The sequence below is a fragment of the Pteronotus mesoamericanus genome, unplaced genomic scaffold (genome assembly GCF_021234165.1).
Source record: "Pteronotus mesoamericanus isolate MK-2021 breed Mesoamerican mustached bat unplaced genomic scaffold, CSHL_Meso_final scaffold_232, whole genome shotgun sequence".
In the NCBI taxonomy this organism is placed as follows: domain Eukaryota; kingdom Metazoa; phylum Chordata; class Mammalia; order Chiroptera; family Mormoopidae; genus Pteronotus; species Pteronotus mesoamericanus.
In genome coordinates, this window is record NW_026555311.1 from 8,913,145 (window position 1) to 8,931,447 (window position 18,303).

Sequence of the window (18,303 nt, forward strand, 5' to 3'; positions counted from 1 at the left end):
AATGATTAAGTTGCATGTTTTCCAAGAATTAGTTGTGTTCAACAGCAAATGATTATGTCAGTAACACTTCTCACTGTAACTACATTAACTTAATTAAACTTACACCAATATTTCCATGAAAACTGCTTTAATGCTTTTGAAATGATTTGATAAAGTCAGGTTGCCAAAATATTGCTGCTCTATTAGGAATTGAATGAGAGAACCACAAAAGATTGAAGAGAAAATTATTCTAAAAAGATCTCTAATCAAATTGCTTCATAATTTAAAATATCAGTCAATATTTAAAACTGGTGTACAAATACAATTACAATAAACTATCACCTCAGCTGAGCATAGCACAGCTTCAAGGTCAGCCTCGCAGAAGAAGTGACACATAAATGAAATCCGAAAGAGTGACCACAAAGAGAAGGGAAAGTGCTCCGGGCAGAGGAGGCAGCATGGCCGAAGACTTGGTGGCAAAGGGATTTGGAAACAGTGTAGTGTGATCGATGTTCAAATGTGAGAGCCTGTGATAAGGGGGAGAGTCTAGGGAAATGATCAGGATTCAGATCACGAAGACGTAATTTAGAAATCTAGAGTTTTTTAAACAACAGGAAATCAATGATGAAAGTTTAAACAAGAGTGATGTGGTCAGATTCTCTTCCTAAGATCACTTTGGCCTCAGTAGAACCAGATTTCACAGCAGGGGGTGAAGGAAGGCAAGCCTGAAGGCAAGGGGGCAGCGAAGTAGCCATGACCCTGGGCAGTCTAGTCACTAGGGAGAATTAAGCTTAGTCTAGTTACCAAGAAGAAAGAGGGAACTAATCAGATTAAGAAGAATTTAGGAGACAAATTAGCATGAACAACCAGTGTAGGGGGTAAAGGACAAGGAAAGTCAAAGCTGACTCTCAGATTTCTGACTTAACAGAGAGTGGTACCATTTAAAGAAATAGGGAACAATGGGAAAGAGCAGGCAGAAGAGATCAGTGATAACGTCTACCCAGTTCCATCTCATTGTATAAAAGAGGAAGCTGATTTCTAGAGAAGGTCAAGTCTTTTACCTTAAGTAACAGAGTCAGAAATTGAGTTTGGATTTTCTGACCAGGACCACCTGCCTATACTACTTGTCCCTTTTAACCACATAGCATAAACACTACCCATTACTCTATTCAGGGATTTATTCCAGACAGATTGTTACCAAATACCCAGATATGATTATAAATGTGCTTTCATCCCTTTCCATGCCACATTTCATGTCTGTCCCCCATGAACCTAAAAACTGTGGCTTAGCATTGCACTGAACCCTACTGACACAAGTTTCTCACAGTGAAATCTTCTATCAGTTTCAGTGGAAAGCCGACCCACAGAAAGATGAATGGAAAAGGCCTTCTGTGGAATAGGTTGAAAATAATTGCATGTCAGACAGGTTTTGGCGAGGAGCCAGTTAAGTATTAAGTGGAAATATGAAGGAGCAGACCCTCCACTGCTCTGAATTTGAAAGCTCGAACACTGGGGCAGGGAAATATTTTATCTTTGTTCGAAGGGCATGTGATTTATTTCCTCTGACTGTTAATTGCTGCAGAAAGCAGAGGAGTGGATTTCAGAAAGGAATTCAATGAAGCTTACCTGGCTTGAAAAATACTTAAGTATTTTTTAATTGGTTTGAAATTACAGGCCCCTATAGTGATTGGCATAGCGCATCTAAAACAAGTAGGAGCTAAATAAATGGTATTTTCTGGAAATGTCTTTATTTAAAATCTTTAGCAGGAGAAGATGAGTGAAAGAGGATAAATTTTAAGCCCTGAATAGAAAGGGAAATTTACTTGGTAAAGTCCTCTTTGTATTTAATTTTTCTGTTGTAATTGTTATATTGTTGAGAAGGCAAAATTTTTGACTGGATAAAAAGACAAAACCCCTACAGTGATTTTATCCATTCGTGCACTCACTCAACAAATATTCTGTGCCAGCCATTGTTCTAAATCACTGGTTCTCAACCAGCAACTTTGCTCCCTACACTACTCTCCCCAAGGATACTTGGCAATATCCAGAGTAATTTGGGTCATCACAGTTGGGGACTGGGGGTGCTGCTGGTATTTAGTGGGAAGGAATGAAGGGTGCTACTGTCATGCTGCAATGTACAGGACATACCCGGCAACAAAGAATTATCTAGCCTGAAATATCTGTAGTGAAATGTTGAGAAATCCTCTTCTAAAGACTAGCAATACAGCAATAAAAAAAAACAAAGAAAAACTTTAGCTTCCATAAAACATATTCTAGTGACAGAAAAGAAACAATAAACTGAGTAATAAGGAAATTTATAGCATGCCAGACAGTGCTAACACACTAAGAAAAAAAATAAAGCAGGTGGTGGCTAGCGGTTTCTGCCATGTAAAGAGAAGTCAGGGAAGTCACTTCACTAATAAAATGACTTCTGATTAGACGCTAGAGAGAACCAAGTCATGGTTATAGGACTATATATACTCCTATATATGGTAAGGAGTAACCATAACAAGGACTGATCCTATCATTGTCTTCATTAATGTAAAAGTTTGCCAGTCATGAAAGTTAGGGCAAACATAAATTTAAGAAAACTTGTGAACAAATTATCTGAATCTCATTGCTTTTTTTCTCTCTGTTTTAAAAAAAATTTTTTAACCAAAAGCTTAATGCTGGTTTAGATATAAGAATAGAACATTCTCTAATTTTTACATATTGTAGACAAATGAGATTCAGGATTGGCTTTCCTCACACACAATTAAAAAAGACTTTTTTATTTTAACTTAATCAACCACTGTAGGACACAGGTTCCAAACACTGTACATGAACAATGAGCAATGCACCATGTATTCAGTGCACATGAATATAGTTTAGAAATGAATAGTATATGTGCAGAGGGTATACACAGTAAATATGTGAATAGTATCTTATTATACATGATGTAATCTGAGGATAGTAAAAGTGATGAGGGTTTAAACACAAACATAGATATAGAGAAGGATATTTTGAAAACATTCAAATTGTGGTTTGAATGTTGGTATGATTATTTTGGTTGTTGTTAATTTGTACAAACATTACAAAAAATACAACAAAAAAAATTGTAGGGCTTAAGATTTTCTGATAAGTTTATCCCAGTTTAAAGTCTTATTGTATTAATGATTCATTAAGAAAAAATTTTAACTATAGTTATATATTGATTATATGCTACATATGAAAAATTAAATACATAGAAAATTTCACTTGCAAATGAAATGTAACAAAAGACATACAAAAATATGGAGGGTAAAGAACAAGTTACTAAATAATGGATGGGTTAACACTGAGATCATGGAAGAAATCAAAAGATACCTTGAAACAAATGAAAATGAGAACACAACAATCCAAAAATCTGTGGGACAAAGGGAAGGCAGTCTTAAGAGGGAAATTCAACCATTACAGGCCTACCTCAAGAAACAAGAAAGAGCTCAAGTAAACTAACTTTACACTTAAAAGAACTTGAGAACAACAAACAAAGCCCAAAGTGAGTAGAAGGAAGGAAATACTCAAGATCAGAGCAGAAATAGAAAATAGAGCCTTAAAAAATACAAAACATCAGTGAAACCAAGAGCTGGTTCTTTGAAAAGATAAACAAGATGGACAAACTTTTAGCCAGACTCATCAAGAAGAAGAGAGGACCCAAATAAATGCAATCAGAAATGAAAGAAGTGACAGCCGACACCGTACAAATGCAAAAAAAACCTCACAACTATTTGCCAACAGACTATATAATCTAGGCAAAATGGATAAGTTTCTACAAACGTACAATATTCCAAGACTGAATAAAAAAGAAACAAAAAATCTGAACAAACAGATTATTACCAATGAAACTGAAAGTATAATTTAAAAAAAACTCTCGACAAACAGAAGTCCTGGAGTATATGGCCTCACAGGTGACCTTTACCAAACGTTCAAAGAAGAATTAGCATTCATTTTTCTTAAGCTATTCCAAAAAAAAATTAAGAAGAGAGAAGCCTCCTAAGTTTATCTTACAAAGATAGAATTAGTCTGATTCCAAAACCAGACAAAAACATTACAAAAAATAAAAATTACAGACCTATATCCATGATGACAATAGATACAATAAGCCTCAAAAAAACCATTAGCAAATAGAATTAAGTGATACATGAAAAAGATCATGTACCATGATCAAATGAGATTTATTCCTGGGATGCAACTTTGGCTCAATATCCACAGATCAATTAATGTGATATACCACATAAACAAAATGAAGAATAAAAATCATATGATCATATTAATAGTTGCAGAATAAAACACTTGACAAAATCCAGAATCCATTTATGATAAAAACTATCAGCAAAATGGGAATAGAGAGAACAGACCACAACATAATAAAGGCCATATATGACAAACCCACAGCAAACATCATACCCAACAGACAAAAATTAGTACTGGGAGACCTAGACACAGCAATCAGACAAGAAGAAGACATATAAGGCATCCAAGCTGGAAAGAAAGAAGTAAAACTGTCATTTTTTAATGAATGACATAATAATGTATATAGAGAACCCTAAAGATCCCACTAAAAAACTACTAGAAGTGATACATGAATTCAGTAACATAGCAGGATACAAAATAAATATCCAGAAATCAGTTACATTTTATATACACCAATAATGATATATGAGAAAGGGAAACTAAGAAAACAATCCTATTCACAATTGCTTGAAAATGAGTAATACCTAGGAATAAATTTAACCAATGATATGAAAGACCTGTACTTGTAAAATTATGAGAAACTGACAAAAGAAATTGAAGGAGATACAAATAAGTGAAAACATATACCATGTTCATGGATAAGAAGATTAAATATCATTAAAATGTCCACACTGCCCAAAACAATCCAATGTAATTTCTATAAAGATGCCAATGGTAGATTTTACAAAACTAGTCCAAAGATTTATGTGATATCAGCAAAGACCCAAATAGCTAGAGCAAGATTTAGAAAGGAGAAAAAAGTTGGAGGAATCATGCTGCCTTATATCAGATTATACTACAAGGCCATAGTAAACAAAACAGCATGGTACTGGCATAAAAGCAGACATATAGCTCAATGGAACAGAGTAGAGAGCCCAGAAATAAACGTATACCTTTAATGTCAGTTAATATTTGACAAAGGAGGCAAATTATACAAAGGGATAAAGATAGTCCATTCAATAAATGGTGTTGGGAAAATTGGGCAGATACATGCAAAAAATGAAATTAAATCTCGTTCTTCACCATAAACAAGAATAAACACAAAATGGAATAAAGACTTAAATGTGAGTTTCAAAACCATAAAAATTCACAAAGAAAGCATAGACAGTAAAATCGATGCTTTTACAGCAGACTCAGACATTTCTTGTAGTAAAATTGTTTCCGATATATCTCCTTGAGCAAGGGAAACAAAAGAAAAATAAACAAATGGGACTACATCAAACTAAAAAATTTTTGCACAGCAAAGGAAACCATTAACAAAATGAAAAGACAACTCACTGAATGGGAGAACATATTTACCAATGACACATCTGATAGGGGGTTAATATCCAAAAATTTACAAAGAACTTCTACAACTCAAAACCAAAATAACAAACAATCCAAGCAAAAAATTGGCAAAGGACCTGAGTAGACACTTCTCCAAAGAAGACACACAGATGGTTAATAAGATATTTGAAAAGCTCCTTAATGTCATTGATCATCAGAGAAATGCAGATTAAAACCACAATGAGTTATCAAATCACACCTGTCAGAGTGGCTATCATCAGTAAATCAACAAACAACAAATGTTGGTGAGGATGTGGAGAAAAGAAAACCTCATGTGCTGTTGGTGGGAATGCAGACTGGTGTAGCCACTGTGGGAAACAGTGTGGAATTTCCTCAAAAAATTAAAAATGGAATTGCCTTCAGACCCAGAGATCCCATTTCTGGGGATATATCTGAAAAAACTCAAAGCATTTATTTGAAAGAACATAAGCACCCCTATGTTCATTGCAATGTTACTTATGGAAGATATGGAAGCAGCCTAAGTGTCCATCAGTAGATGAATGGATAAAAATGCTGTGGGACATTTACACAATAGCATACTACTTGGCCATAGAAAGGAAGGAAATCTTACATTTGTGACAGCATTGGACTGGAAAGTATTATGCTAAATGAAAAAGCCAGAGAAAGACAGACACCATATGATTTCACTGATGTGTGGAATCTGATGATCAAAATTTAAACTAACAAACAAAATAGAAACAGACTCATAGATACAGGAAAGAGACTGATAACTGTCGGAGGGGAGGGTGCTTTGGGGCTGGGTGAAAAAGGTAAGGGATTAAGCAAAAACAAAAAAACAAACAAACAAAATAAGCAAAAAAAAAAAAGACCCTTAATACACACAGACAACAATATGGTGATTACCAAAGAGGACAGGTAGTGCGAAGAAGTAGATGAAGGCAAAGGGGGAATAAATGGTGATGAAAAGAGACTTGGCTTTGGGTGGTGAATACACAGTACAATATATAGATGATGTATTATAGAATTGTACATTTGAAACCTATATAATTTCATTAACTATAGTCACCCCAATAAATAGTTTTTAAAATTGGATTTCAAGATTCAGATTTCAGGTGTCTTGACATTTTAGAGGTACAATTAAGCTCTTTCTCATCACAATTCTTATATTGCTTTTCTAGCTTTTTGTCTCTAATATAATAATAACCACTAACATACGGTGGCTATTGTGATGAGTGGACAAATTCCCCTTCAGGAATAAAGGACTTGTCCCAGCTTCTGGGAGCACCACAAGCAGACAGGCTCTCTTTAGCAATTGCCTCAGGTATGAGCATCTCTCAAGACATACACTCTTCCTAAGAAGAGTCCTTCTAGCAACTTGAGGAGTGATGTAAGGGCCCAGGTCTTTCAGACCATTGGGGACAACTCTAAAGGATCATCTCATCTTCAGAAATCACATTAGAGTTGGTTAAATCTTTCACTGAGGCCATATCACAGTGTAACCTTCTCTCTGTACCCCAATCCATGCCCCTGCTTTCTCTTCAGTAGTCACAAGAACATTCCCTAATAAAGCTCCTGCACTCTCACCTCCTTCTAAGAATCTGCAACCCTGGAACCCAACCTACGTCTTTATCTCAGGTTCCTCTAGTGCTTCTAAAATTATTGGTTCACTGCCTGTCTCATTCAATTGACTGGGTTTGCTTCTGATTTATTTATATATTCTCAAGTTCTACTCAATAATTGGCACATATGAACACCTAGCAAATGTTTGTTAAGTGAATTCATTAAAACTGAGATGTCATGTTTTTTGGTGAAGAAATTCCTCTTGTTTTCTTGTTTAAGTAAATCTATTTACTTATATTCTCTCCCTCTTTACAGAAAAATAATTTAGAGCAGTTTATCCCAGAGCTGATTATAATTAAATAGTAGAGAAATGGGAATGACAGAGTGTAAAGGCAGATATACCAGTCATAGAGGTCAATATAGTTGTAGTTTTTCAATATCTTTTCATCATTGAGTAAGTAGTCATTGATCTGAGCATCTGCTATAAACAGGGCAAGGCTTAAGTGCTAAAATAAGTTTCTATCCCTAAGGAGAATTATATTCAAATAGGTGAGAGAGGCAAAAACCGAATAAAATAGCATAATTTCAGAGAATAATAGGTGGTATGAAGACCTGTGAAGGGGATCAGAACATAACATCCCAAAATATGCTAATTTGGCCTATTGACTATTTTGAGAAGAGAACTACTGAGAAACAGCAGACTCAGGATGGGCTCTCTGCCCTCCCCCTTTCTATCTGAAGACAAGATAAGAATTTCCTGTGAGAAAGATGCTATCTCTGTATCAAGAAGAGGAGAACATTCTGATCGCAGGATATGGAGAGGTGACTCAAGATGAGTGTGTACAAGCAAACCTCACTAAGATAGCCCTTATCTTCAGGAGCTCCCTGCAAAAATTTCTTATTCACTTTTCCACAATTTAACACTTTTTGTCCTGTCACATCACCACAACGTATCCCTCACTCACTCTGTGTTAAAACGGTATAAAAGCCCCTGAGTCTAATAGTTTCTTCAGGACTTTTACTTCTTTCTATCAAGTCCTCCATGCCATGTAAAATATTAATATAAAATAGCATGTATATGCTTTTTTCCTTGTTAATCTTTCTTCTGTCAGGTCAACTCACAAGTCCCAGCCATGAAGCCATAGAGGATAAAGGGAACATTTTCCTCCCCTCACTGCTGTGGGTAAGAAAGTTAGGGAATCCCTCGCCAAGAAGGTGAGTGAACAGAAACCTCAAAGATGAGAATCCATACTCTGATATTTGGGGACAGAAACTTTAAGGCAGGGAAAACAGCTACAATAAAGTCCAGGCATTAGGTACAAACTGGACTCTAAGCAACAAACAGCTAAATACAGTAAACTGTTTTACTATAGAAGGGGGATGTGTGCTAATTCTTAGAAGAAAATGATAGGGGAACTCAAGAGTTAAATATTTTGGCCTTAACTGGTAGGCTTAAGTTATTCATGCACGTGGAAGGCTGTTGTTCCAGGAACGGGAATGCATGACCACGTGATTCCAGGAGGTGACATTGTGCCTCAAGGGATCTGCAAGTGATGGAGGTGGTATCTGAGCGATAGACATTGTGTTCCAGGGAGGGAACATCTGTGACTCAGATAAAGAATTGTTAATCAACAGATAGAGAAGTACAAGAAAAATCTCGATGGGCTGCAACTCTTATCCAATTAACTTTTTTTCCAAACCCCTTACCTACGCTTTATTCTCCTTATAAAAAATCAGCCTGAAATGAAATGTTCAGACAGTTTTTGAGGGTACATAACCCCCCATGTTGTCAGATCGCTAGCCACCTGAATAAAGAGCCCACAAAGATTCAATCCGTGTCTTTACTTATTGGTTCCAGGAGTGACAGGCGGCATGACCACTGACCGTTCTGGTTTCAAAACCAAAGTTTTTTCCTTGAATAAAACAATGGCACTGAGAGAGGTAAACAATGTCTTCAACTATTTCACAACAAAGACAGAAGCAGAAATCTGTGACGGCTTTTGGTAGTGACACTGGAGACCTAACATTAAGAAGCATTCAGCAGAGACAGTTTCTGCGAGGGCTGCCCTGACTCGGTGCCCTTAGAGCAGTAGCAGGATGACATGACCTTTAAGTTTTCCTCTTGAGGTAAGACCTGGGCGTCAGACCGTCAAGATTCCATTCTCCAGCAAAGGCCTCAGTACAGGTATTTTAGAGTGTTCATGTATTCTGTCATTCATTAATCAAGACAGAAATTGTTCAAAACACCCTGGGACAAAAGCTTTTAATCATAACACTCTTTTTCCCTGCTGCATTTCAGGGTCACAATTTAGGCTGACTTCATAGACTTCTATTGAAATATCCCAGGCCCAGATAAAGAGCTGCTTGTTCCCAGCATATAATTCCAGCCTTTTCATTTGCAGATGCGTGCACCACCGCCACCACCTCCTCCCTCCACCCCACTCCCACTGCTATTGAACGGGGCTTTCAGGGTTTTGGATATAGATTGTTTTATAGGGATGCAAATAAATAAATAACAGGCATAAAATTAAAGAAAGAGTATCACGATATTTAAGCAAAGTGGGAAATAGACATCATTAAACCTTTACTATAGAAGCAGGCTTACTTAACTTCATACTTTTATTTTCTGACAATTAAGCATATACACACAAAATTGTTAAGCAGCAATGCTCTGGCACAGGAATGTTACAATAATTCAAAAACTGTCTATTCCAAAGGAAAAAATTAGGCAGATCAATCTTCATTTTAATAGTAATGTCATCACGTTATAAAACATGCTGCAACCATTACATTCCTTCGACTTCTTACTTATAAGCACTCAGATAAAACACCTACTACATCAATGAATTAGATGCATTTTATTTTGCAAATGTTTAAAGCAACGGAGTTCAAATCCAAGTTCTACCACCCGAGGGGTTCAGGACATGCCACCCCAAATATGCCACTTTGGTAGACTGATTATTTTGAGCTGAGGATGCTTGCAAAAGAACAGGTGCAGGGAGGGGCTTTCTCTTCACTCTTCTCTCTGTTTAAAGACAGATCTTCTGAAAGGAACTTAGTTGTCATGAATCCCCTTCCCTAGGTTTTCATTGGCCAAGAAGCGTTGACTGTTGTCACAAGAGAGAAGACTAGAAGTCAACAGCACAACCAGACCAATTTTGTCACAAACTGTATCTCCCATCAATTCTGCTAAAAGCCTATTCATCTTTCCTAAAATTCTGCACTCACCCCAAAATGGCCTACATTCCGCTTCCTCTTCTCCTATTAAGATGGTATATAAACTCTCACATCTCAGCATTTTGAGGTATGCACTTTGTTGTCCTCTGATGTCCCCAGATAAATAATATTAAAAACTAACACACTTGTGTACCTTTTCTCCTGTTAAGCTGCCTGTTATCAGTTCATTTCATAGACCTAGTTATCAATCCCAAGAGGGTACAAGGAAAGTCTTTTCTCCACTACTCACCTATTTTTTTCAACTATAAAACTAGAACTGAGAAGGTGTTGGGATTCAATAACAATGTGTTAAAGCCCCAGGGCCAGCATAGTACCTAGCAGGTGACAGTCACTCAGTTTCTCCCTTCTCTCTCCCTTTCTACAACCTAGTGTAGAAGGACGATATTCCGAACACGGGTTACAGCCAAAACCGTTCAGATGTAGCCCTCCTGGAGTGTACACATGGAAGCCAGCCTACCATGTCTACATAACTGAAAGTTGTAAATAAAGCTGTCAAGGTGTCAAAATGTTATTCCCTTCTATCTTCATGCATGTACCTTCAAACGATATGGAAAGCCAAGTTCAGATTTAGATTTCTCAAGTCCCTCAGAGTTCTGTGCCAAAATCTGGCAGGAGGCCCTGGGGCACACACCCCTGCCCAGTCCTGAGGACGGTCTCCTGACTCTTTCCTCCACAGGTGCTCTCCCACGTGCGGGGGCCTGGCAGGCAGGGTGTTAACCCAGCGTGATCAAGATCCAGGCACACCTTCATAAGCAGCTGCTGTCTGCCTGGAAAAAATGGAATAGGGAAGAGGTTTTAGAGGCCTTGGAGCCAGTGTTGGGCCCTGATGGACTGAAAATTCCATGATACTCGATACCCTGAACTTCGTCTAGGAAGGAGGGTACGGGTCCCAGGTTGTTGGTAACCTTGACCCCAAGGACTCCCTACCTACTTGATGGAGAGGAAGGTGCAGAGGGGCGCACTAAAGTATAACCTCAAGCCAAATTTTGCCTGGTTCTAACAGTAATCTTGCTTACAAGTCTAACAATTCCTGCAACAGCTGCACCTTCACCAGGAAATCAATACCTACAAAAATACTGAAGTTAATATGATTATGGCATCAAGTAAAGGTAATTCTGACCTTTCCCAGTGTAGCTCAGTTGGTTGGAGCATCATCCCATAGAAATTTTGTGGGTTTGACTCCCAGTCAGGCACACACCTAGGTTGCAGGTTTGACCCCCAGTCGGGGTGCCTGCGAGAGGAAACCAATAGATGTTTTTCTCTCTCCCATCGATGTTCTTCTCCCTTCCTTCCCCTCTCTCTGAAATTGATAAACATGTCTTCTGGTGAGGATTTAAAAAAAAGAAAGGGAGAAAGAAAGAGAGAGAGAGAGAGAGAGAGAGAAAGAAAGAAAATAATTCTGTAAGAAGTTTTTTTTTCTCTTTCCTATTTCAACAGAAACAAAAATAAATGTACCATGAGTGCTTTTCTCTCACCCATCTTTTCCCCAACTATGTCGCAGTTTTAAGGTGCATTTCAAATCATGCTTACAAAAAAAAATTTTTTTTCCTATCATAATATAGTCATAGTGAAATAATTCAAACTTAATTTTTGGGACTCACACTTTATTTGATTCATGTGGCTCTTCTAAAAACTGCAAAATACCTTTACTGAAAAGAAGGAAAATATAGTATAATGCTTCTTTTTGGTTTCTATGCATGCGACGAGACAGAAATACTTAGTTTTAAAATTGCCTTGCTGTTTAAGAAAGATTTGCCCTTCAAACCCTGAAAAATGCCTCATTTATATTGGTGTCACATTACTGACACGAGTCCTTCCCATTTCACTGAACGGTGCACGGAGGCGCGGAAGGGGAAGGAGTGGCTTAATACTGAAAGAACAGACAGGAACAAAGAGGGCTTGTAGCACTGGGATGGAAACATGCACAGATGGCTGGGCTACTCATTTTATTCCACCCTTCATTGGGCCTGAACAAAACTCACCAAACCTTCCAGTGTTAACTCCTCCTGCTCACTTACTGATTGGTATGTTTTCTTAAAGATCATTGCAATTTACCTAAGTGGACCCATAATCTTAAGAGTCTAACTTTTTATTTGAGTCATTTAATCTTACACTAAAAAATTTGTTATTCTGTGTAAAGTTCATGTGGTCCTGTGGTTCCTTATGATCATAGCAAGAAAACTTCAGGTTTTCATAAGACAACCATTCAATCATTTGTTAATGAGAATGATGTGATAGCCTTTGCAAAAATATAAATAAATAAATAAATAAAGCACCACAGACCTATTATGAATTGGAGATGTGATTTTTTTGACTTGTATTATCCGCAGCAATCATGACATTTTATCCATTCACTCTCAGTCTTCCACCTGTTCCTTATTAAGCAAAAATATGTGTTAGACGAAAAATAACCAGAGGCTGAGCGTGGCCACTGTCTTAGGCTGGGGCGCTATAACAAATATACCATAGACTGCGTAGCTTAAACAACAAACCTCTACTTCTCACAGTTCTGGAGGTTGAGAAGTCCAAGGCCAAGGGGCCAGCAGATGCAGTGTTTGTAAGGACCCCTCTCGTGGCAGAGGGAAAAGAAATAAGATTTCTTACATCTCTTCTTATAAAGGCATGAATGCCATTCACAAGCGCTCCACTATCACGACTTAATTACCTCCCAAAGAGGTCACCACACTCAGGACCAGGCTTCCATGTATGGAAGGAGGCGTGGGGGACATAAACATTAATCCCATAGCATCTATAATGTCAGTGACAACAATTACATAGGGTTTTTTGAAAGGGCTGCTCATTATTAATCGATAAACTTTTTATAAAAAGTTTTAATTTTTACAGAAATGTCTGAAGCACTAATACAACTACATCTGTATCTACATACATAGATTAGATCATCTGCATACACACAGAAACACTTGTGCATAACTTTAAATCAGGCAAATTTCAAATGTAGAATTCACACATGTAATCATACACAAAATCATTTCTCCAAAAAAAGCACCGTAACAACTCAGCCCCTAAATTTCCCTTGCTTCAATTACTTTCTTTGGCTCCCATTAAAATGGCAATTAGTAGTTGAGCTGGCTGGAAGCTAAAATAATATACTCGTCTTGGGAGCATAGAAGAATGGACAGAGGGATGTTCTGGTATGCTCTAAAAGGTAGAGTAAGGAATTAGATAGGCTTCCACTAAGAATTATTTCTTAAGTAGGTGATTCTGTACTTTTTAATCTCTGTTATGTTTCTTTCTTTACTGAAAAATCATCTTTATTAACGGACATTTCTATTCTCACATATAAAATCACAGGGATTCTTAATTCAGGGTTTGATGCCTTTCCTCACACTGGTTTCCAGCCTAAACCAGATCATTCCAATCACTCATTTTATTTGAAAGTTACTGAGTGTTCACTGTGTGCTGCAGATGATTCTAAGTGCAGAAACGGAACAGTTAACATGACAGATAGGGTATCTTTTATAGAATGGGGAGGTGCGAGATGGGAGAAGAAATGGAAGTCAGTAATAGGCAATAAGCAAGGAAACAGCAACACAATTTCAAACAAAGATAAATACAATGAAGAGGTTAAAACATGCTTCTTTCCCCATTCTGACACTCCTTCCTTATCCCTGCCTTATCATCTGTTAATGTTTTCTCACAGCTTTCTCCACTCAATCCTGAATAACCATTTTCTCTTTTTGTGGACTTACTGATATCACCTCCACTTCTATCCTGTCATTTTATTGCATTGGTTACCTGCCTTATCTTTCTCAATGAGATTTTATGCCCTTGTAGAGCAAAGGTCAGACTTATTTTTTCCATAGTGATTTTGTAGTAGTATTTCCTGCATTTTGGTTTTGCTTACCATATAACATTTTCAATAAATTAACTGAACAAATCTGTTGGAAAAATAAAGAAGCCTCTTATGATGGGGAACCCAAGAGCTGGACATTTTTTTAGCTTTAGTCATATAGTTAACAGGCTTAGGAATTAATGCATGTAAGGAAGCTATTGTCCCAGGAATTGGAATGTATAACCAGACCTACCCAGACTCCAGGGGACCCACAAGCAATTCTACTTTTGTGCCTCAGGAGGACTGCAAGTGATCAAGATGGTATCTGAGCCATTGTGCTCCAGGGATGGAACACCCGCTGACCAGGACACAGATGAAGAACCATCAGTCAACAAATAAAGGGATGCTAAGAAAATCACAGGCCTGTAGCTTTTACCTGATTAACCATTTTCCCCGAATTCCCAACCCTTTACCTAGTTTTTTTTCTAAATTTCAACCCCCTACCTACCTGCTTCTTCTCCTTTTAAAAAAGGTCAACTTGAGACAAGACATAAGATGGTCTTTTGGGGTACATAACCTACTGTCTTCTTAGATTGCTGGCCATCTGAATAAAGTGCCCATAATGATTCAGGCCTTGTCTCTACTTATTGGTTTGGGTAGTGACAGGCAGTGTGAATGCTGACTTTTCCGGTTTCACCAACAGTAGGTTAGCATTGGACAATTTGAGGCTTAGTAGGAATGACTATGTTGATGTGATTACAATCTTCTGTAAAGATTATGTGATATTCTCATTACACCCATGTTTTATTATTTAATCCACTCATTACACCCATGTTTTATTATTTAATCCAGTAGCTTTCACCCAGTGTACCATTAAAAAAATAGAATTTAGGATTCACACTACTACAGTGATGTTTGTCAGAAATTTAATTGAAAAGGTGTACAGTAAGAGTTAAGAAGTGAACCCAGGGGTACAGGGAAAGATCTTATATTTCCCAGGACCCAAAGAACTTGCTTCCAGAGAGAGTTAGAGAAGCTAATTGTAATACTCAGATAGTAACAGCACTGACAATTAACTAAATAATTTGAGGCTGCGTTCCAGTATTGGAAAGCAGGCTGTGACCTTACAATGGCTTCGGGCCATCTCTCTGAGGGCTATAACCAGTTCAGTCTTTATTCAGCACCTCCCAGGGAACTACCAGCTCTATGGTAGGCAGAGGAAAAGCTCTTAACATTGCAACAATAAAGAGCTTCTTAAGGTGATTAGAACTCATCTGCCTGATAATGGATATAACAGGGCCAGAGTACAAACCCAGAAGACTGATTGCTTTGAACATTAATGAGAAAATGCCTTTTCTTGTTGCCAAAGCAGATAGGGAAGAATCATATTAAATGCTCTATTACTTATTAGATATCACCCTTGGATTTTATTGAGTTACATCTGAAAAATGTTACTTATCAGGAGGCCAGTGTATCTCTACAGCTCGGATGTGCCCTGTACAATCCCTGATGATTGTTCCCCAGCATAGGCAGTTCTAGGAAAGTGGCTTTACTCCTGCATTTTTTCCTTCACCTTCAAAGACAGGATCCATCAGAGTACAGGACAATTACAAAATCCAAAGGGGTGTACAAGAAGCCTGAGGTTTCCTACAGAGTAACTTAAAATTGTCAGCTATATTTTATGGCCCAGACTTATTTTTTCAGTTAGGTTTAAAAAGTGAATAGTAAAAAGTATTTTCTATTTTTCATTTTGCTAATGAAATACCTGAACCAAAAAGATGTTGAATTAGTGAATCTCAGACAGAAGACACATGTTACTAAGGATAAAGCAATGGGTTTTTCCTGAATTGCTCTATGTGGTCACTTCATCAAAGGACAGAAAATAGTTGAAATAGATTAGTAGAAGAGGAAATTTCAATTAATAGAGTGCAAATCCTGTTCTACCATTATGGTACCCATTGTTCCTAAAATTAAAAATAATTACTGTTTATTGAGCACATATATATCTTGTGTCAGCCAATATACGAAGTGTTTCATGTGATTATCTAATTTCATTCTCCCAACAATACTATGTGGCAGCATTAGCCCATCTTCACAGATAGAGAAACTGAAGCTCAGATATTTTAAATAGTTTAGTTCAAAGTCTTATAAGTAGTAAAATGAATAGACAGGATTAGAAACCAATGTGGATGACTTTAACATTTGCATTCTTCCTCATATAGCAATTGCCTTGAGAATAATCAAGTTCAAAGATCAAATGACACCCCTTCCCCATTTTTAAAAATACCGTTTAAGAATAAGAATTGACCCTGCATTGTAATTCTGAGCTATCAGGATTTTTAAAAAGCATTAGCTGAAAGTAAGTATCTTTAAGAATTTAATTTAAAATGCACTTATTTAATTTACATAACTAAGTGCACACATATTTTTGATGAAAGAGACCAGTTAGGTACAAGCTTGTCCCATTGGTCATTCTAGCCTCATTGTAGTTTTTCAGTCCAGAGTGATGTTTGTGGTAGGATTATGAAAACTCAAACACACAGTGTGGTCAAGGACGAAGAGACAGGTTCTGGAGTTCATACAACAGGTGGTATGGCAGTGGATATTTAAAACATTGCACAATTTCAACATCAAAGTAAAGTTTTCCAGAGCAAGTGACCTTCAAGAGAAAGGGAGAAAAAAGAGAGAGGGTAGATGGGAAAGGTTAGAGAAATTCAAGGCCTGAAACAGAAGATGTATTATAATAACTGTGTCAAATTATCTCATGCCCATGACAAAATAAACTGAAGTTATTTCTTCAAAAGTGATTCAATCTAAGCATGCTGAACATCTCTTATTACTGTATTTAGATGATACTCGATTCACTCTAAAGGAATGAACACCTAAGTGATTTTCAACAAATCCTGTTATACCATCCTGCTGACAACAGTTTTCATTTTTCACAGACACGATTGTAGTTTCATGCCCCTATTTAATCACAGTTCAGTGCCATTACCTAGATAGAACTGATGGTGTGACATCTAATACCTATCTATTGAGATAACTCTCTTTTGTAAATTTCAAAATCATTTGCTTTCTAGTGCTTCCCATTTCTTAAGTTGGGTGGAGGAGGGGGACAGATGGGGTGGGGGGGAAGATAGCAGAAAAAAAGAGTACCCTCACTAGGAAAACAATATTAAGAATAACTCAGAAATGCCTATTTAACTATTGAAGCACTTAATAATAACTTGCTCCAATAATTTGTGAATTACACTTACTTTCGTTTTATTTTTTCTTATTTTCCCCTTAGAGAGGGGGTAGCATTTGATTTCCTGCTCTACCTGAAATGTTTTCTTTGCAAACGGAAGAGTAGGAGAAGAAAAGCTGGGAAGCAGTAACCTGGGACAGTTGCTTTCTCTGGGGTTACCTTGTAGTTTCTGGTTGTATTCGGTCCTGTCAGACTGGCTCCTCCTCAGGGTGCCAGAGTGGTCACCAGAAACACTGCTCTCAACCACAGTGTCAGTCTTTCTTCTCTCCAGCATGTAGAGCCGGGGCCTCAAGAAGGTCAGGTTCTTCTTCTTGGTGCCCATGTTTTCTTTCCCAGTGGCTTCTTCGGGCTCCATCTGAGGCAAAGATAAGCTTCAGTGGCTTTGCAGGAGATGGGTGGTTGTTGCAGAAGTGCCTCAGGGTGAAGATTAAAGCCACCAGAGTGACAAGTTTAACTGCCCCCCTCTAACTACACAGCTTCACTCCAGGATTACCTGGCTGTGACTGCCACCTGTACAGAGTCCCAGAGCCCCACCCCTATGAGGTCATTCCTTTTTTATACCTAGAATCCAACAGGGGAAGTTGCCACCTGTTACCTGAGAGACCTGCAGCACAGAGCTAGGCAAAGCAGGGACTGTGTTGTCACATGCTACTGAGGCAAACAAAAATCCCTTTGTGTGGGGCGAGAGCTGGGGGGTGGGGGAAAAGGAAAGAGAACAAGGTGAGGCAGGGAGGAAGAGAAGTACACATGAGTGTAACCTGTGGCTGATGGGTTTAACGTGTGCCAATGGCTGCGTACAGGTGCACTCAGGGCACTGCGTTATATAGTCTGTTGCCTGGAGGCAGATGTGGGCTTGTGTGTGACCTTTAGTCACTCACATGTGACCAAAGAGTTTGTGTGAGGCTACGAGAATTTGCGTTCATATCACAAGAGTGGATACAGAATCATT

At 37.8% G+C, this 18,303-nt stretch overlaps 1 protein-coding gene across 1 annotated transcript in view; it reads right to left on the reverse strand.

Annotated features, from left to right (window-relative positions):
• ARHGEF38 (Rho guanine nucleotide exchange factor 38) overlaps window positions 1-17,709 on the reverse strand; it is a 126,921-nt gene extending 109,212 nt beyond the window's left edge. The window contains exon 1 of the mRNA XM_054591662.1: window positions 17,514-17,709. Coding sequence (XP_054447637.1) covers window positions 17,514-17,709 — 196 coding nt within the window. The remainder of the gene's footprint in view (window positions 1-17,513) is intronic.
• Window positions 17,710-18,303: the final 594 nt, after the last annotated feature.